This window comes from Calidris pugnax, unplaced genomic scaffold, assembly GCF_001431845.1.
Source record: "Calidris pugnax isolate Ruff unplaced genomic scaffold, ASM143184v1 scaffold60, whole genome shotgun sequence".
NCBI lineage: Eukaryota > Metazoa > Chordata > Aves > Charadriiformes > Scolopacidae > Calidris > Calidris pugnax.
The window spans coordinates 4,555,300-4,569,884 of record NW_015090831.1 but is presented as its reverse complement, the minus strand read 5'-3'; the positions used below and the strand labels follow the sequence as shown (position 1 = coordinate 4,569,884).

At 44.3% G+C, this 14,585-nt stretch overlaps 1 protein-coding gene across 1 annotated transcript in view; it reads right to left on the bottom strand.

Moving 5' to 3' along the window:
• Positions 1-562: 562 nt before the first annotated feature.
• NXPH2 (neurexophilin 2) overlaps positions 563-14,585 on the bottom strand; it is a 40,487-nt gene continuing 26,464 nt past the window's right edge. Inside the window, exon 2 of the mRNA XM_014941140.1 lies at positions 563-2,386. Coding sequence (XP_014796626.1) covers positions 1,643-2,386 — 744 coding nt within the window. The 3' untranslated portion in view covers positions 563-1,642. The remainder of the gene's footprint in view (positions 2,387-14,585) is intronic.

The following is a 14,585-nucleotide window of genomic DNA, read 5'->3' as shown; positions in this document are numbered from 1 at the left end:
TAATTTGTCACAGAATCACCTGGGGTTGGAAGGGACCTCTGGAGATCATCTAGTCCAACCCCCCCAGAGCAGGTTGCACAGCAACTTGTCCAGGTGGGTTTGAATGTCTCCAGAGAAGGAGACTCCACCACCTTTCTGGGTAGCTTGTTCTAGTGCTCTGCCACCCTCAAAGTAAAGAAGTTCCTCCTCATGTTTAGGTGGAACTTCTTATATTCAAGTTTGTGCCCATTTCCTCTTGTCCTGTCCCTGGGCACCACTGAAAAAAGACTGGTCCCTTCCTCTTGATGCCCACCCTTTAAGTATTTATAAGCATTGATCAGATCCCCCCTCAGCCTTCTCCAGACTAAAAAGACCCAAGTCCCTCAGCATCTCCTCATCAGAGAGATGTTCCAGGCCCCGATCACCTTTCTAGCCCTCTGCTGTCCCCTTTCCAGCAGTTCCCTGTCCTTCTGGAACTGGGGGAGCCCAGAACTGGACCCAGTGCTCCAGATGGGGCCTCCCCAGGGCAGAGCAGAGGGGCAGGATGACCTCCCTTGACCTGCTGGCCACACTCTTCCCCCCCAGGATGCCATTGGCCCTCTTGGCCACAAGGGCACATTGTCATTGCTTGTATTTTGAGTTAAGGTCCGCAACGCGATACTAAGGAAGACGATTGGGTGCCATTAAGCAGAAGCTTATTCAGGTATCATCCTGAATGCTGTGGTGTATTTTCCATGCAGCAAGACAGTGCTCAGAGGGGTAAGAGAGCAAGGGAAATGCTTCCTGTAGGTGGAAGCCAGTCCCTGTTGTCATCAGACTTAAACAGAGATTATCTTTTCTCCAAGGTGGGTACGATCTCCACCACTGTAAAACTAGAGCTGGTGTAGATGCAAACGCTTGAGACGAACCAAAACCAACGATGACCACAGAAGGAAGGCAACGTACACCAAACCTGCCCACTTGGTGGCTCTAATAAACTAAAGCTCATCAATGTCTAATTAGATCATTGCATATCTGTGGGGGAAGAAGTCTGAAGGAAGAACTACTCACTCTTCACTTCAATGACTGCGTACAACTACTACAACTCATAGAAATGCAGATTCCTTTTTTTTGTGTCCTAGAAATAGCACTTTCTCTTAGTATTTGGACTTGACCCTTGAGCCCTGTGTGGGTAACATTCCTCATGAAAATAGTGGGAGAGCTGTTCATTTGGATTTTTTTATATAAGCAGCTGGGAGTCTGCTTAATCATTTGTTCTTTATATTGTCATCTTTTAAAGTTCCCAATGAGAAATAGGATCCTGCCAAGTGCTGGCCAGTTTAAGTAAAAGACAACCCCTCTGCCATAGAATCTAGTTGAAAAAAAAGTGATTTGCAAGATCGGTGCTCATTACAGACATAATTTTGTTTCATTTTTGTCATGTGTCTGCCTGGCAGTTCCCTTATTAATGAAGAGAGCGAAAACGCAATGGTCTCAAATGAAAGTGGTTGTTACGTAAAGAGTGTGATTATTTACGATACAGCACACACACAGCTACATTTTATTTTTTTTCCCGAAGACTTCTTAACCTGATAGGAAAACATAATTCTTCTCCAAAAGGTTAATGGAAATGCTTATTTCTATGCCTGCTGCTGTATCTCTAGAGTTGCCCAGGATTGTTGTATCAGCCGGAGGACAGGTACGGAGTCTCGCTATGGTAGTTGTAATCAGGACAGACCTTCTGCACCAGTTTGTAATCTACGCTGTAGAAAGCAATGTAAATGCAGATCACTTTAAAGGGTTTGGAACACAACCAGGAGACATGGCTTTGAGTCTGCTCTTGGTAGCAGATCTTTGAAGGGTCAAAATTGCACAAGGCAGTTTTTTTAGCGCGGTCTGTTTTTTCGTACTCGATTCGGCAGTTGAAGGACTTGGATTCCTTGGTCTCCAGTGTTGACTGGGGAGACGATTCGAACTCAACCACTTTGGAAGGTGGCACCAGGCTTACGGAAACGTTTCCCAGACCCGTGGAGTTATGTCGGAAATAAACGCTGAAGGTCCCATTGCCGTGATCGACGATTTTCCCTGTGATCAGGAGGTTCAGCTTAACAGTTTTGATGTTAGAGTGGAAGTCGCCCCATCCAAACATTTTCTTGAATTTCCCAGTTTTTACTATAGGTCTGCGTTTAGTTCGTGCCAGAGATTCCTGAACCTCCGTGATGTTGGACAACCAATCCCAAAAATTTTCTATGCTGTCCGAGTAGGACACCTGGCCGTGCTTCAGAACCGGAGATGGCTTAACGAAGAGGCGCAAAGGATTGATGATCCTGGAGTGGACCACGTTGTCAACCAATGTCTCTGCAGCTTCTTTGTCTTCCCAGTCCAGCACGTCTGTGGCCTGTACGACTTGATTAGCGTCACAAAATACCTGTTTCGAAACAGAAAGAAAAGAGTTGAATAAAGTGTGAAAATACGACTGTCGAAATACAAAAGGAGCTGTTAATATTTATTTTTACACTAATAGGGTCTAACTCAGTCCAGTCAGGTGGACTACTCTAATGAGTAACTTCTGCTGCCCTATGAATCCTCAAGGATTTTACTGAAAATAGCTTATAGAAGATGCAAAAAAGCTCAGTGGGAGCCATCCAGGGGGAGAAACAGATAAATCTCTGGATAGGTTGAGGACCAGGGTTAGACATCCTTTGCTCCAGATTTTTTGAGATAAAAACACATCTAAGGATGCTGGAAAACCTGAACAGCAAAGTGGCACCTCTGCTAAAAGATGGAGTGAAATAGAAAAGCAGAATTTTTCCATTCCCCTTTGTTTTTTTGCTCCCCAATTAACTTCCCAACTGCTTTAAGCTTAAAGTCCTCTCTTACTCCACTGTTTCTGGTCTTGTAACTGTGTACTAAAATGTTTGTTATACATTTATCTTTTCTGGTGTTATCTTTTCCATTTTTTCCAAATTTAACACACCCATTTGTGCTCTTAACTTGAGACAGAGCATGAAAACAACCACAGTGTTGGTGTGTTGGTTTCAGGTGCCAAGTTGCCTGTATTTTAGCCAGGCCCAGCCTTCAAGAAGCGCTGAGCGATCCCGGCCCCGAAGCACATCTCAGCATTCCTCAGAGACGTGACGAGGTCAAGCAAAGTCTAATGCAAAAAATACTTCTGGTAAGGATAGAATGGCGTTAGATTTCAGAGTCCAACACGCAGGTCTCAGCATGGAGCAGATTTCCAATTTAATGTAGAAACACGTTGTCCATGTACGTTCTTCCTGTACACTGTGAGAGACGTCCTGGTGAAAATGCAGAACTTGAGCATATGTTCAAGAGGTCAAAAGCAGGATCTGTCTTTCAAGAGGCCAGAAATGATCACCTAACTTTTTAGGTCCTTTAAAGCTTGAATGTAAGTTTTGGAGAACGTGTTTTCAGGGTTTGTTCTCTTCAGGACTGTCTTATGGCATCATAGAATTATTTAGGTTGAAAGAGACGTTTGAGGTCATTGAGTCCAACTGTTATGGTAGCCCTGCCAAGTCCACCACTAAACCATGTCCCTCAGCACCACATCTACACGTCTATTAAACACCTCCAGGGACTGTGACTCCACCACTTCCCCGGGCAGCCTGTTCCAAGGCTTGACAACCCTTACAGTGAAGAAATTTCTCCTAATATCCAATCTAAACCTCCCCTGGCGCAACTTGAGGCCGTTCCCTCTTCTCCTAATGTACAAAGGAAAACTTTTCCAGCTGCAATTATTCTTACAAAATGTGTGAACAGAAGGAAAAAGCACTTAAAATGGAACAAAGAAAGAAGAGGGTTGTGCTGCCCTCATCCCCAAATTTGCCACCACCTCCTCCTCCTCACTCACTTCAGCACCAATCTCTAAGTGCCAGGGTCAGGATGGTGGGCTCCCGGCGGTGCTCCTGCACAGGATGGGGTCTTCCCTAGCCAGTAGGCAACCAAAGCAAGATCACGGGGTGGAATTTTGCCTGAAACAGCCAAAGCACTGGGGAAACTGGGATGCTGGGCTTGCTTTTCCCTCTTCTGCTGATCCCAGAGGGGTCTTCTACGCCGTCAGTTCCCAGCAGTATTCACTTGCTATAATATTCAGTTGTTACTCCTCTAATCTTCAATTTTTCATTTCATCATCTGGCAAAGATCAGAAACTCCAAAGCCCTTAACCTTCACTGGGGCCTGTTCTCTAGCAATAGGCTCTAACCCAGAGCCCAAACCCACGTCCCACATGTTCTTCTGATCATCCCTAATGCAGTAATTAATGTTGCAGGTTGAAAGGTGGCCACCATGGCAACATTCACGACTTGGAATACTGAAAGGTGGCCATCACTAGTGCTAAATAAATCTACAGCTGGATCAAAAACGTAGTGGTCAGGTGTGTCTCTGTTATTTTCTTCTTTGGATTAGAAAGGGGAGGGGGGGGAAGACAACAACGATCACTCCCAGCTTGAGACCTTGTACGTCAACTTTCTGCCTCTCCGCTACGTTTTTTATGGCTGAGCTATGAACCCAGGAAAATAGGAGATTCTAATGGAAACAGTGACAGATGCTTATCTGTACCAGCACAAATAGCGCTGTCATAACGAGGCTGGGGGAAGCATCGTTTCTGCTGTGATGGAAAGCTCCTGGTGAAGCAATGTCATGTTTATTCATGGTTCTCCGGCCACTTTTAAGGCTGCTGGTGAGCTCAGGCTTGGCTGGGTGATGCTGAGACCAGCTGGCCAGCCCCACTGCCAGGGAAACAACTCCCCTGATGCCCATGTTCACCCATCCTTCACCCCCAAATCTGACTCGAGGCCTTGAGAAGCACAAAAAAAAAAGAGGCTTTTTGCTGCATTTCTAGATTCCAGCTGGGACCAGGGGTCTGACAGTGCTGAAATACTAGAAAGTTTTCTCTGTGCTCGCGTGGCTAAATGATCTACTGCTTAAAGTGCTGATGACCGCTCAAAGCTGTGGGCACCTATAGATGGTATTTTTGTTGGTAACTGAGCTGGAGGGAACTGTGGTTGGAAATTTTAGGGAGAAATACATAGAAATGAAGCCATTTGGTTCACAGGAGGTTCTAACCTGGCTTGTGTCTGCCCCCAGCTCAGCCTGCCCTCTGGCAAGGGCACAGGAGCACCCGCGTTTGTCCTCCTGGGCTACTTTTCTGTTGCAATGTTTATTGAAATCCGTGCAATGGCTCTTTGGCTTTTCTCCCCTCTCCTTTTATGAAGAGATCTAGAGGGCATCGAATCATGTGTTACTGCTAATACTCAATGTATGTCTCTTCAGGGGGCTCTCACTCCAAATGAGCCAGCAGAGCATTGCTTTCCCAACTGCTTTTTTGAGCAGGCTCTGATATAGAAAGAAGAAATATGTGGGTATAACGCTGGGGATGGCTGGAGGGTGGGAAACATGAATGCACGCTAAAACCAGGTGGGTTTGCCACATCAATAAGGTATTAGGGCACAGGTATTTCAAAACTGTGATGGAATTGCAGAATTACTGCTATAGCAGTTCCTACTACTATTTTTAATAAGTACCCCAAATGAGGTGTAGTTATAAGTACACACAAAATTACCATGCATGAAACGCGTCCCCAGAGCTACAGTGATGCCGACTGTTTCATGTGGCAACGACACAGCTTTCATCATGTGGGCATACAAAATTATTAATATGACAAATTATAAGGATTTAATACGCCTGTGTGAGGATAGCAATCGCCAGCCACTGCTCCAAGTTGTACTTTACACTTAACCTGAGTCATTCCTTCCTCCTCCTCTTCGAAATAGTTTGCAGACTGTGGGGTTCTCCGATCCCTCGTTAATTCTTGACTCTGCTGGATCCCACTGCTGTCTTGTTTCACTGGTTTCACTGTAGGAATGGGCTTGGGAGGCTGGCGGAGTTGCCAGCTTGGCGGGTTGCAGGGAAGGGGGCTTTGCAGGCTCTGGGTCGTTCATGTGTCGTGTTTTGCAAACGTTCATTAAAACGTTCATTAAAAAGAAGCGCCGGGTTTTGCTCAGCGCCGGAGCAGGAATGAGGGTGCATTGTTCACAAACGTGAATAATATTTGGGCTCTTTTGATGTAAAACCGTCTTTGTGCATGTGCAGATTTAGGGTTTGGTGGGTTTTTTTTTCCCTATTTTGAATAAAGCTTTCTGCAACATAAGAGGAGGGAACTCTAATGCATCATTCTCCTCCGTACATCGCCACGGCAGCTTTTTGCTATTAGTGAGGATGGGGAGATGCTCTTTGTTCAGCTGTTTATTCACAATGGTTAGCAATTTCCGGGAAATCAAAAAAAAAAAAAAAGGGCATTAAAAGAATGCAGCACATGCTGGAAAAAAAAAATGACTTCCTCAGCATCTTCCCATTTCACTCTGATGCTTCTCTATAGTGGAAAATATTGCTAGCAGGGTATTTGAAAAATACTGGCTTAGGGAAGTTAGTGCATACATTTAAATAGATGGCTATTGCTGTGGTTCTCCTCTGCTGCACCTGCATTTTCCCCTTCCCTCCAAACCATCAATTTCCAAATAGAAGAAATCGCCTAATCTTTTTCCATATTACAGAGGCTGTAAAACGTCACCCAGTTACCCCAAAATTTCCATTAGGCTGTAGATATCTTCCAGTAAGAAACATAATCTTGGACCCGTAGAGATGCTCAGAATCCACAATGTGCCTTCACCCTTTTCTTTTGCTACATTAACCACAAGAACGGCTTGAACCAAAGTCTGATGTGGTTTATATTTATGGAGTTTTAAACTTCAAACCATTGGTTCTTCCTGCACGCTTGGCATTGCTCTTCAAAACCTTTCTCTTCCCCGAATGATCCTGGCCATGGTAGAGCAGCACAGGGTTAAATAACCTTCCCTGTGTGCTGGTTTTTGAGAATGGAGCCCGAGTTGGTGAGATGCTGGTACCAGTAAATGCTGTGTTTTCTCTATTTGCCCAAATAAATTTGGTTCTAATCATCTGGAACTTGCTCCCACCTAAACATGAGCAGGCGTACCCAAGTAAGAGTTAATCAGTTTGATGCTTGGGGAATTTTATCCAGGTTATTCATCAATCACCAGCAATCATTTCTATAGCTTCACCCCTGCCAGGAACCATTTAAAAATTCTCAGCAATTAGCTGAAATAAATAGGTCTGTTGGGATAAACAGCTCACTGGCTGTGAGCTTTTCATTCCACCGGAGAGGAAGGGGTGGTGGGAGGGAGGTGGTACTCAGTAACCTCCTCCCGCCCCCAGTTTCACCAGTGAAAAACTCATACTGGGAGGCTTCCAGTGGGCTCCACGCTCTCTCCCATCCCTGAGGCTGTATCTCCTGGGTTTATATTTGTGTTACCACCGCAGCAGCACAGGATATTTCTCCGTTTTCCTCGTGCTAATTGCAGTCCCTTCCAAGCAGGGATAAGGCAGCATCACCGAGCGGCTGCACAAAACCCTCCCTTTGAAGGGACTTGGGGGGAGGAGGAGGGAATGGGAAGAGAAATAGCTCTGCTTTGTCTGTTTGAAAATTCAATGATTTCAACACATTTATCAAATTTTAAATAATTTATGTCTTGGCGGGCCTTATCAATTCTGCAAAGCACACGCATTAACCAGATACAATGATCTCATATTAGCTTTTTCAGCATCTTACAGTGGAGCCCAAAAAGATTAATAAAAACTCAGCCCGTCATCAATTAAATGGAAAAACATAAAATTGTATTCCATTATAGACTTCTTTTTTTTTTTTTTTTTCTCAGGAAAACGATGACGGGTTCTAATAATTCATCACAACAAGCTGAGCTTGAACTTTACTGATTATTAAATATGCTTTTCCCAAAGGCGGAGGCCGTGATGGGTTTTAAGGCAGCAGACGTGATCGCTGTCAGGAATGCTTCAAGGAATTCAGGAATTAAGCAACATCTTTCAGTAGGACTGTACAAAAGAACCATGTTTGTTCCATCTAGTCGCAGCCTTATGTTTCAGGATGTTATAAGCCTGTGTGCCCTCGTAATTGTAAGGTGGATTAACTTTCATTTACTACTGCAGCTTTTGCTAGGAATGGAAGCTGTGAATTAATAATTTGGGTTACCACGCAGAAATATCCTTAAGGATGCCAGGATCTTCAGGTGCCCAAACACATTTGCTTGGAAATTTTTTAAATTTTTGATCCCTTCTCCTAAAAATTCTGCTGGGAAGCTTTTGGATTCCCCTTGAGAAAACAAAAACGCTCAGGTCAGCCTGCCCCGAGAAACAAGGAATTGCTTTGCACTGAATCAAAATAATTGTTCATTTCCAGACAGGTCATAAGATTTTTACTGATTCCTTCTCTTCCTCCTCCTCCTGACTTTGCAATCCGGCTCCCAGCCAAGCAGCCCCTGAGCCACCAGGAATTAGACAAGGGCAGCTGGAGCAAGTGAAAACGGAGTGTGCACTCTGTTTTGTAGGAGGCATGTAACTTTTTGCCACCGTTTAGGGCTTGTGTTTTTTCTCAGAAGGTGTACTTTGAATTAGATAAGTATAGAGGAGTTGATATAAGCTACTTATTAGAAAACGGTTGTGTAAGTTAAAAAGTGTATGTGATTACCTGAGGGCCTGACAGCAAGGTGTGGGGCTCCCATACTGGGAAAATAACAAGAGAGATCCAAAGGAATACAACCCACTTCTGTGTTTTATTTCGGTTGTGAAGAAAGTAAAAAGAAATGGCTTGAAATATTTGAGATGAAGCGGCTGCTAAAACATGGCCAACATAGTTGGCTGCTTGTTTTACTTCCTGATCCAAATTCTTCTGCTGGGGTTATGGTGCAGTTGATGAGGGACCCCAAGGTGCTCAGGGTGACTGTCCCATCCCCTGTGGGCTCCTGGTGGTGCTCCCCACGTCCTGGTGATGGCAACTACCTGCCTGGCAGCCCATGGGGAGCCCAGGAGCCATCCATGTCCTATATAGTCCTCCCAGCACTGGGCTGGTGGGAAAGACCAGAGTGAGCAGGGATGGACTTTTATCAGAACCTCAAAAATCAAAAGAAATGAGAAAAGACATCTCAGCTGGAGGTTGGGAGCAGGGTCTTTGTGTCTCTGGGAGCAGCACTTGCAGTTTGGAGGCTGGAAGAGAGGAGAGGTGTGAGCAGCACACCAGCAAAAGCGGGACCTGAATATTACTGAAGGTCCTGCCCATTACCTTGATTAGTTGAGCTTCCCTAGTTTCATTATGCATTTGTCAAAAGCTGGGAATTAATTATTTCTCCGTGTAAATGAAGAACTTGCCATCACCATTTCCCCGTGCTAACGGGGGTGGTGGGATGTGAATATTCAGAAGGGAGGCTGAACCTTGTAACTGAGGATGCCCTCGCTCTCCAGGCACCCGAAACGCTTCCCTATGCTTGTACAACCTCTCCCTCGTTAAACTGGAAAGAAATAAATGCCAGGTGGTTGCTGTGAGTGCCTTTCTCTCGCCTCTGGGTGATGAGAGACTCTTTGAAACACTCTGGTGCAAAGATAAAGTTAAGTCAGAAATTCAGAGCTCGCCTGCTTGATTTCTGTCTCATTTTTAAATGGAGCAAAAAGAGGGACTGTGGGGTTCGCTGTGATAATTTCAGCAAAGGTAGCTTTTATGGGGGGGGGGATGGATGCAGAGCAGGGGGCGGATTGTTGGAAGTGCTGGGTGGCAGCAGAGTAGCCAGACTTCTCAGAAGTCCTCCAAAGTAGCCAGACTTCTCAAAAGTCCTCCAGCCCCAAGTAACAGGTGATAGAAAAAGAGGAAATGGTGTCAAGTTGCACCAGAGAAGGTTTAGATTGGAGATTAGGAGAAATTTCTACACCAGAAGGGTTGTCAAGCATTGGAATAGGCTGCCCAGGGAAGTGGTGGAATCGTCATCCCTGGAGGTATTGAAAAGCCAGGTAGACATCGTTCTGAGGGACATGGTTTAGAGATGGATTTGTCAGGGTTAGGTTGATGGTCGGACTCGGTGATCTGAAAGGTCCTTTCCAACCTGGGCGATTCTATGACTCTGTGTTGGGAGGAGTGTTGCAATTTGGGAGATTTTAAAGGCTAATGCAGCTATTGCTACTTCCTTTCACTCAGGCAAGGTGGACAGAAATCCCCTGTTCAATAGCTAATATAATTGGATTGCTTTAACAATTTTGTCCTGTCTCCTGTAGTTAAAACTAAAATGACAAGCTGCTTCAGCAGAAAAAAAAAACAGACTTCACGACCGAACCTTGCAGCCCATTAAATTTTCTGCTTGTAAATGAACCCTACAAAGCAATTCCACCCCCCTGCAGAGGGATGCATCCCTGGCGACAGAAGGGAAGCCATCCTTGCTGTACCACGTCCTGCTACCAGGGAGTGGTGACGGGGCTTCCTCCAAACCCATTGCTCTGCAGCATCGCTGGGAAAGCATCGGAGTGGTCTCATAGGAAAATGACAGAAGGCAAATGAGGAATGACAGAATAAAATGATATATCAATATATTAATTGTGAATATTAATACTTTCTGACATACCGTTGTCTGAAAGTCAACTGTTACTGCTAAACACAAGTACGCACTTAAATACCTGGGAGAGAGACGTGATAGCAAGGGAAAGCCTGAAGCTTTCTCTCACTTTTTAGCCTTTTGCCTTTCAGGAGTTTCAAACTGTCACAGAAGGTAAGTTGGGAAACATAAATTGGGAACATGAAAGCCACCGTGCGACTCAGCATTATTTCTCCATCCTTCTAATATGGCAAGTTCCTCTCCTGCTCTGCCGGCAGCGTGCGGGGAGCTAATGAAGTGCGGTTCACGGCGCGCCGCTGAAAGGTGCTTTGCCAGTTTTTCCTCAACAGATCAGAGAGAAAAGGAGCTCTATCTACATCTGTACATACCTAAAGGCTAGGGGAGGTAACAGGTAGGAATCTTTGCTTTAATGAGGATACGAGATGATAACATTCAAAGAACCCACAGACAAAAATACGAATCTAAAACGAAGGGGGATGTTGGGAGAAGTTCCGACCCAGGCTACGATTTCATTGCATATTTTTAACCACAACAGATACTTCAAGCTCAGAATCATATTTTACAAGAAAAAAAATCACTTTAAAATTCTCCAGTTTTTGTGAGAAAGCAAAATAGTATTTTACTAAAACAGCACTTCAGTAAAGAGACAAAAATGGGAGAAAGAAGATGCAGGAGAAAAAAAAAAAGTGAAAATTAAAAATGAAGCCCACAAGGATTTCCTTTTTTGAAAATGTGTTTGTGGAAAGTATGTGCTGTCTTTCTCACAACCCCACCAAGCAGGATTAGGTTCTCTCCAGCCTCAGTTGGATAAATTGCTTATTGCACAGGTAGCTTTTAAATGATATCCATGCATTGACTTGATCTACCATTTTGCTGAAAGAAGAATTGTTCTGAGAAATGCTTCTTCCCAAAAAATGTGCACAAATTCTACCCTTGAAGACTTCACTTCTTTCTACTTGGTTGGTTTTTCTCCCCCTAAATCTAAAATAGAGATCTCTGAGGCAGAAAATAGGTATCTTATTTGTATGTTTGTAGAGGAACGAGTCTTGTAATTTGGTCTGATATTACTAAGCAGCTTTTCTCTTTACTATATATGAAGCATCCCCTTGTTCTTGGAGGGTGGAGAAGTAACATAAATGTAAAGTATTCTGTGAATATCTGAAAAAAAAAAAGTCTTGTACAAAAAGTTCTAATTCAGTTTTGATAGATATGGAAAACTTAGATAATATCTATATATAAATGCATTAAACATTCAAGAAGAATTTTTGGTTCATAACAGGAGAGACAAGGAAATGGTGTCATGGAGTGGGTCAGTGATGCCCCTGACTGGCTACACAGTGTCTTGAACTGTGTTAAAGATCGACTGTCCTTCAGCAAATAAAATAAAAAGGTCATCGAGCCTATGACATGCTAATGGAATAATCTAGCAAGGTGGGACTTCTGAAGGACTTCTGAAGATAGACGGCTAAAAGATGAAACTCTGACCTCAAAATTCAATGTGCATTTATTTCAAGCATAGTTTCTGACCCTGGTAACTGGAAGAGAGAAGAGGAAACCTGAGTGTGTGGTCTCCCTTTCGGTGATGGCCTGTGTCTTCTGGCTGTCCAAGCGCATGTCAAGGCTGTGGTGAGGAGGACGTTTCTTTTGGTACCTCTCTACCTGTTTGCTCCTGCCTCTACACAACCTTCTCCCTACACCTGGCATGACCACGGCGCCTGATGCAAACCAGTTCAAGGTCCATCTTTAAGAAGACAACACAATTCATGCTGTGACAACATCTAGAAAGGAAGTGATTTTCAGGTGCTTTTTGGGTCACAATGGTGTATATTTCCGTGAAATTCAGGCTGCGCTCTTGCAACCTATTTTGCACCGATCTTCACTGGCAACGTGATCATGTGAATTGTCTCATGGGACTGAGATGTGCTTTTAGGATGAATCTGGCATCCAAAATCATATTTAGTCATTTTTAGAAGAGATTTCTAGTCACCTGGAAAGCTTGTGAGATGCCCCAGATGTTTTCCGTCCCCACGGAAGCCACCGTGACACTGGCAGACACTGCTCAGCATCTTGCAGGACCAAAACCCAAACAAGCCTCCTCTTACCCCAAATTGAAACAGGAACACTCAACCCTTTTGCCAAGACAGCACCTGCTGACCATCTCGCTCTTGAACTTGGCAGTTAATAATTTTCCCTCCTGCTTCTTTCTTTAATGCCTGGGAGATTTGGCTTTACATTTGCTGAGATCAGTTCATTAAAATACTAATTTCGAACTGTAATTATCTGTTGGTGAGCGTTGCTGGTTGAACTGGTAGCACTGATATGCTTTCCACTGCAGGAGACTTCACGGATGCTGGGGTCACTGGAAGCTTTGAACAGGAGTCGCTCTGGCACTCAGCTTGCAAGGATTTTTTGGGGGAAGAAATGTTTAAAGAATCATAGTTAACCATTAAGATTATTTTATGGGGTGGGGAAAACGCATTAACGAAAAACCGCTGCATCTGTTAGAAATGAACCTGATTTTACTGAAGTTGTCATCGAGGTTTTGTGCGCCTTGTAAATTCTAAATTAAAAATCAATTATGGAACAGCCCTTAATCTCATCTGCGGAGTTGATTCATATTTGGACGTGAACTCTGAGACCCCGAGTGACCTCCCTCCACGCTCAGGACGGCGCAGCAAAAGGGTGATTTTCTATCTCGCCGCTCACGTGCCATTATTCCATTTTTTACTGCATTATGAGGAAGAGAGTTTTAATAATTGAGCCAGATTAAGTGAATAAAAGGATGCCTCTGACAAATTAGAAAGCGAGGGAAGCTGCGCGTTTCTAGCAGATTTGAAGCTCTGTATTATTGCACCACGTAAGAGATGATTAACAAAGAAAAATATTACAGTTATCTACTGCCTTTGAGAGTCTAACTAATGAACCTCTAACAGCTGCTGTTGAAAAATCAGTAACACTATCGCTATCAATTCCAAGACAAAGCACAGCTGACAGATGTTGGAAGTGATAAATCAGGCTGCCCAAGGATTAAAATAACAAGCCCCAAATGGCCTTTAAAAGACAAAGGTGCTGCAGCAAACTATTTCCAGCCACTTTGGATACTGTCAAAAGTTAGATCATTGATACAATTATCTTGCAAAACAGTAATGACCAAAGTAATACGTTACGAAAAATCTAACAATGGCCATACTTGAGCCAAGTTTTTGAAAGGAACAGGTTTTATAGTCATTTGTGCTTTTAATGGCAGCGCTGAGAATGCTGCCCTGCCCCGAATATTACTTCTGGGAATGAGTTATGAAAAGTATGCATGGGGCTGAAGCATAAAATGTAACTGAATAGCATCCTTGTACATTTTAATTAATCCTATTTTAAAGCAAGAAGTTACATTTTAATAGGCAACGAAGACCATTATTTAAATAAGGCATACGATTTTTCTGTTGCTTCACTGCAGGCTGCATTTCCTCACAACCTGTCGGAGACGTGGTAGAGATAATTTAAAGAGCCCATTCCTGGAAGGCACGGTGAGCTTGCAAACTCCGCTGCCTTCAACGGGAGAACACGAGAACGAGGGCAGAACGAGCTGAAACAAATCCCAACTTTCTGAACTTTATTTTCCTGGCAATGCCCCTCTGCTGAAGAACCTGTCAACTGGGGTTATTCAGTGACTCTTGGCTGTTCCTCCTGCTCTTTGAAGAACGTCTGTGGATGTATCCAAGAGTCCATCAGCCAGTCAGGGATGGGGGGAGATGACGGGTAATGTCAAGTTCAAAGCTTTCTTCCAGAAAACACATGTTTTTTAGCTTCAAGTGAGACGTTCCTTACTGGAAATCCTACTTCTTGTGGGTACATCAGTTAATGCTCCGAGATGGGGACAGTCAGACCGAAGCCATTGCAAACTCTGGGAGTTCTTGGCAGGTCCCTAAGAAAAATATTTCTGCTGAAAAGCTTTGTGATAGAAGCACGTGGGAATGACAAGAGTTTGCTGGATCACTATTGATACAGTGGGAAAAAAGCAATGTACAGCTCAAGAAGAAATGCTCCGGGGGGGGGGGGGGAGGGCGGCCGGGGGGGGGGTGCGGGAGGGGGAGCGGAGTTGGGGGGTCCCGGGGGGATGCGGGGGCCGGGGCCGGCGGGGAGCGCCGC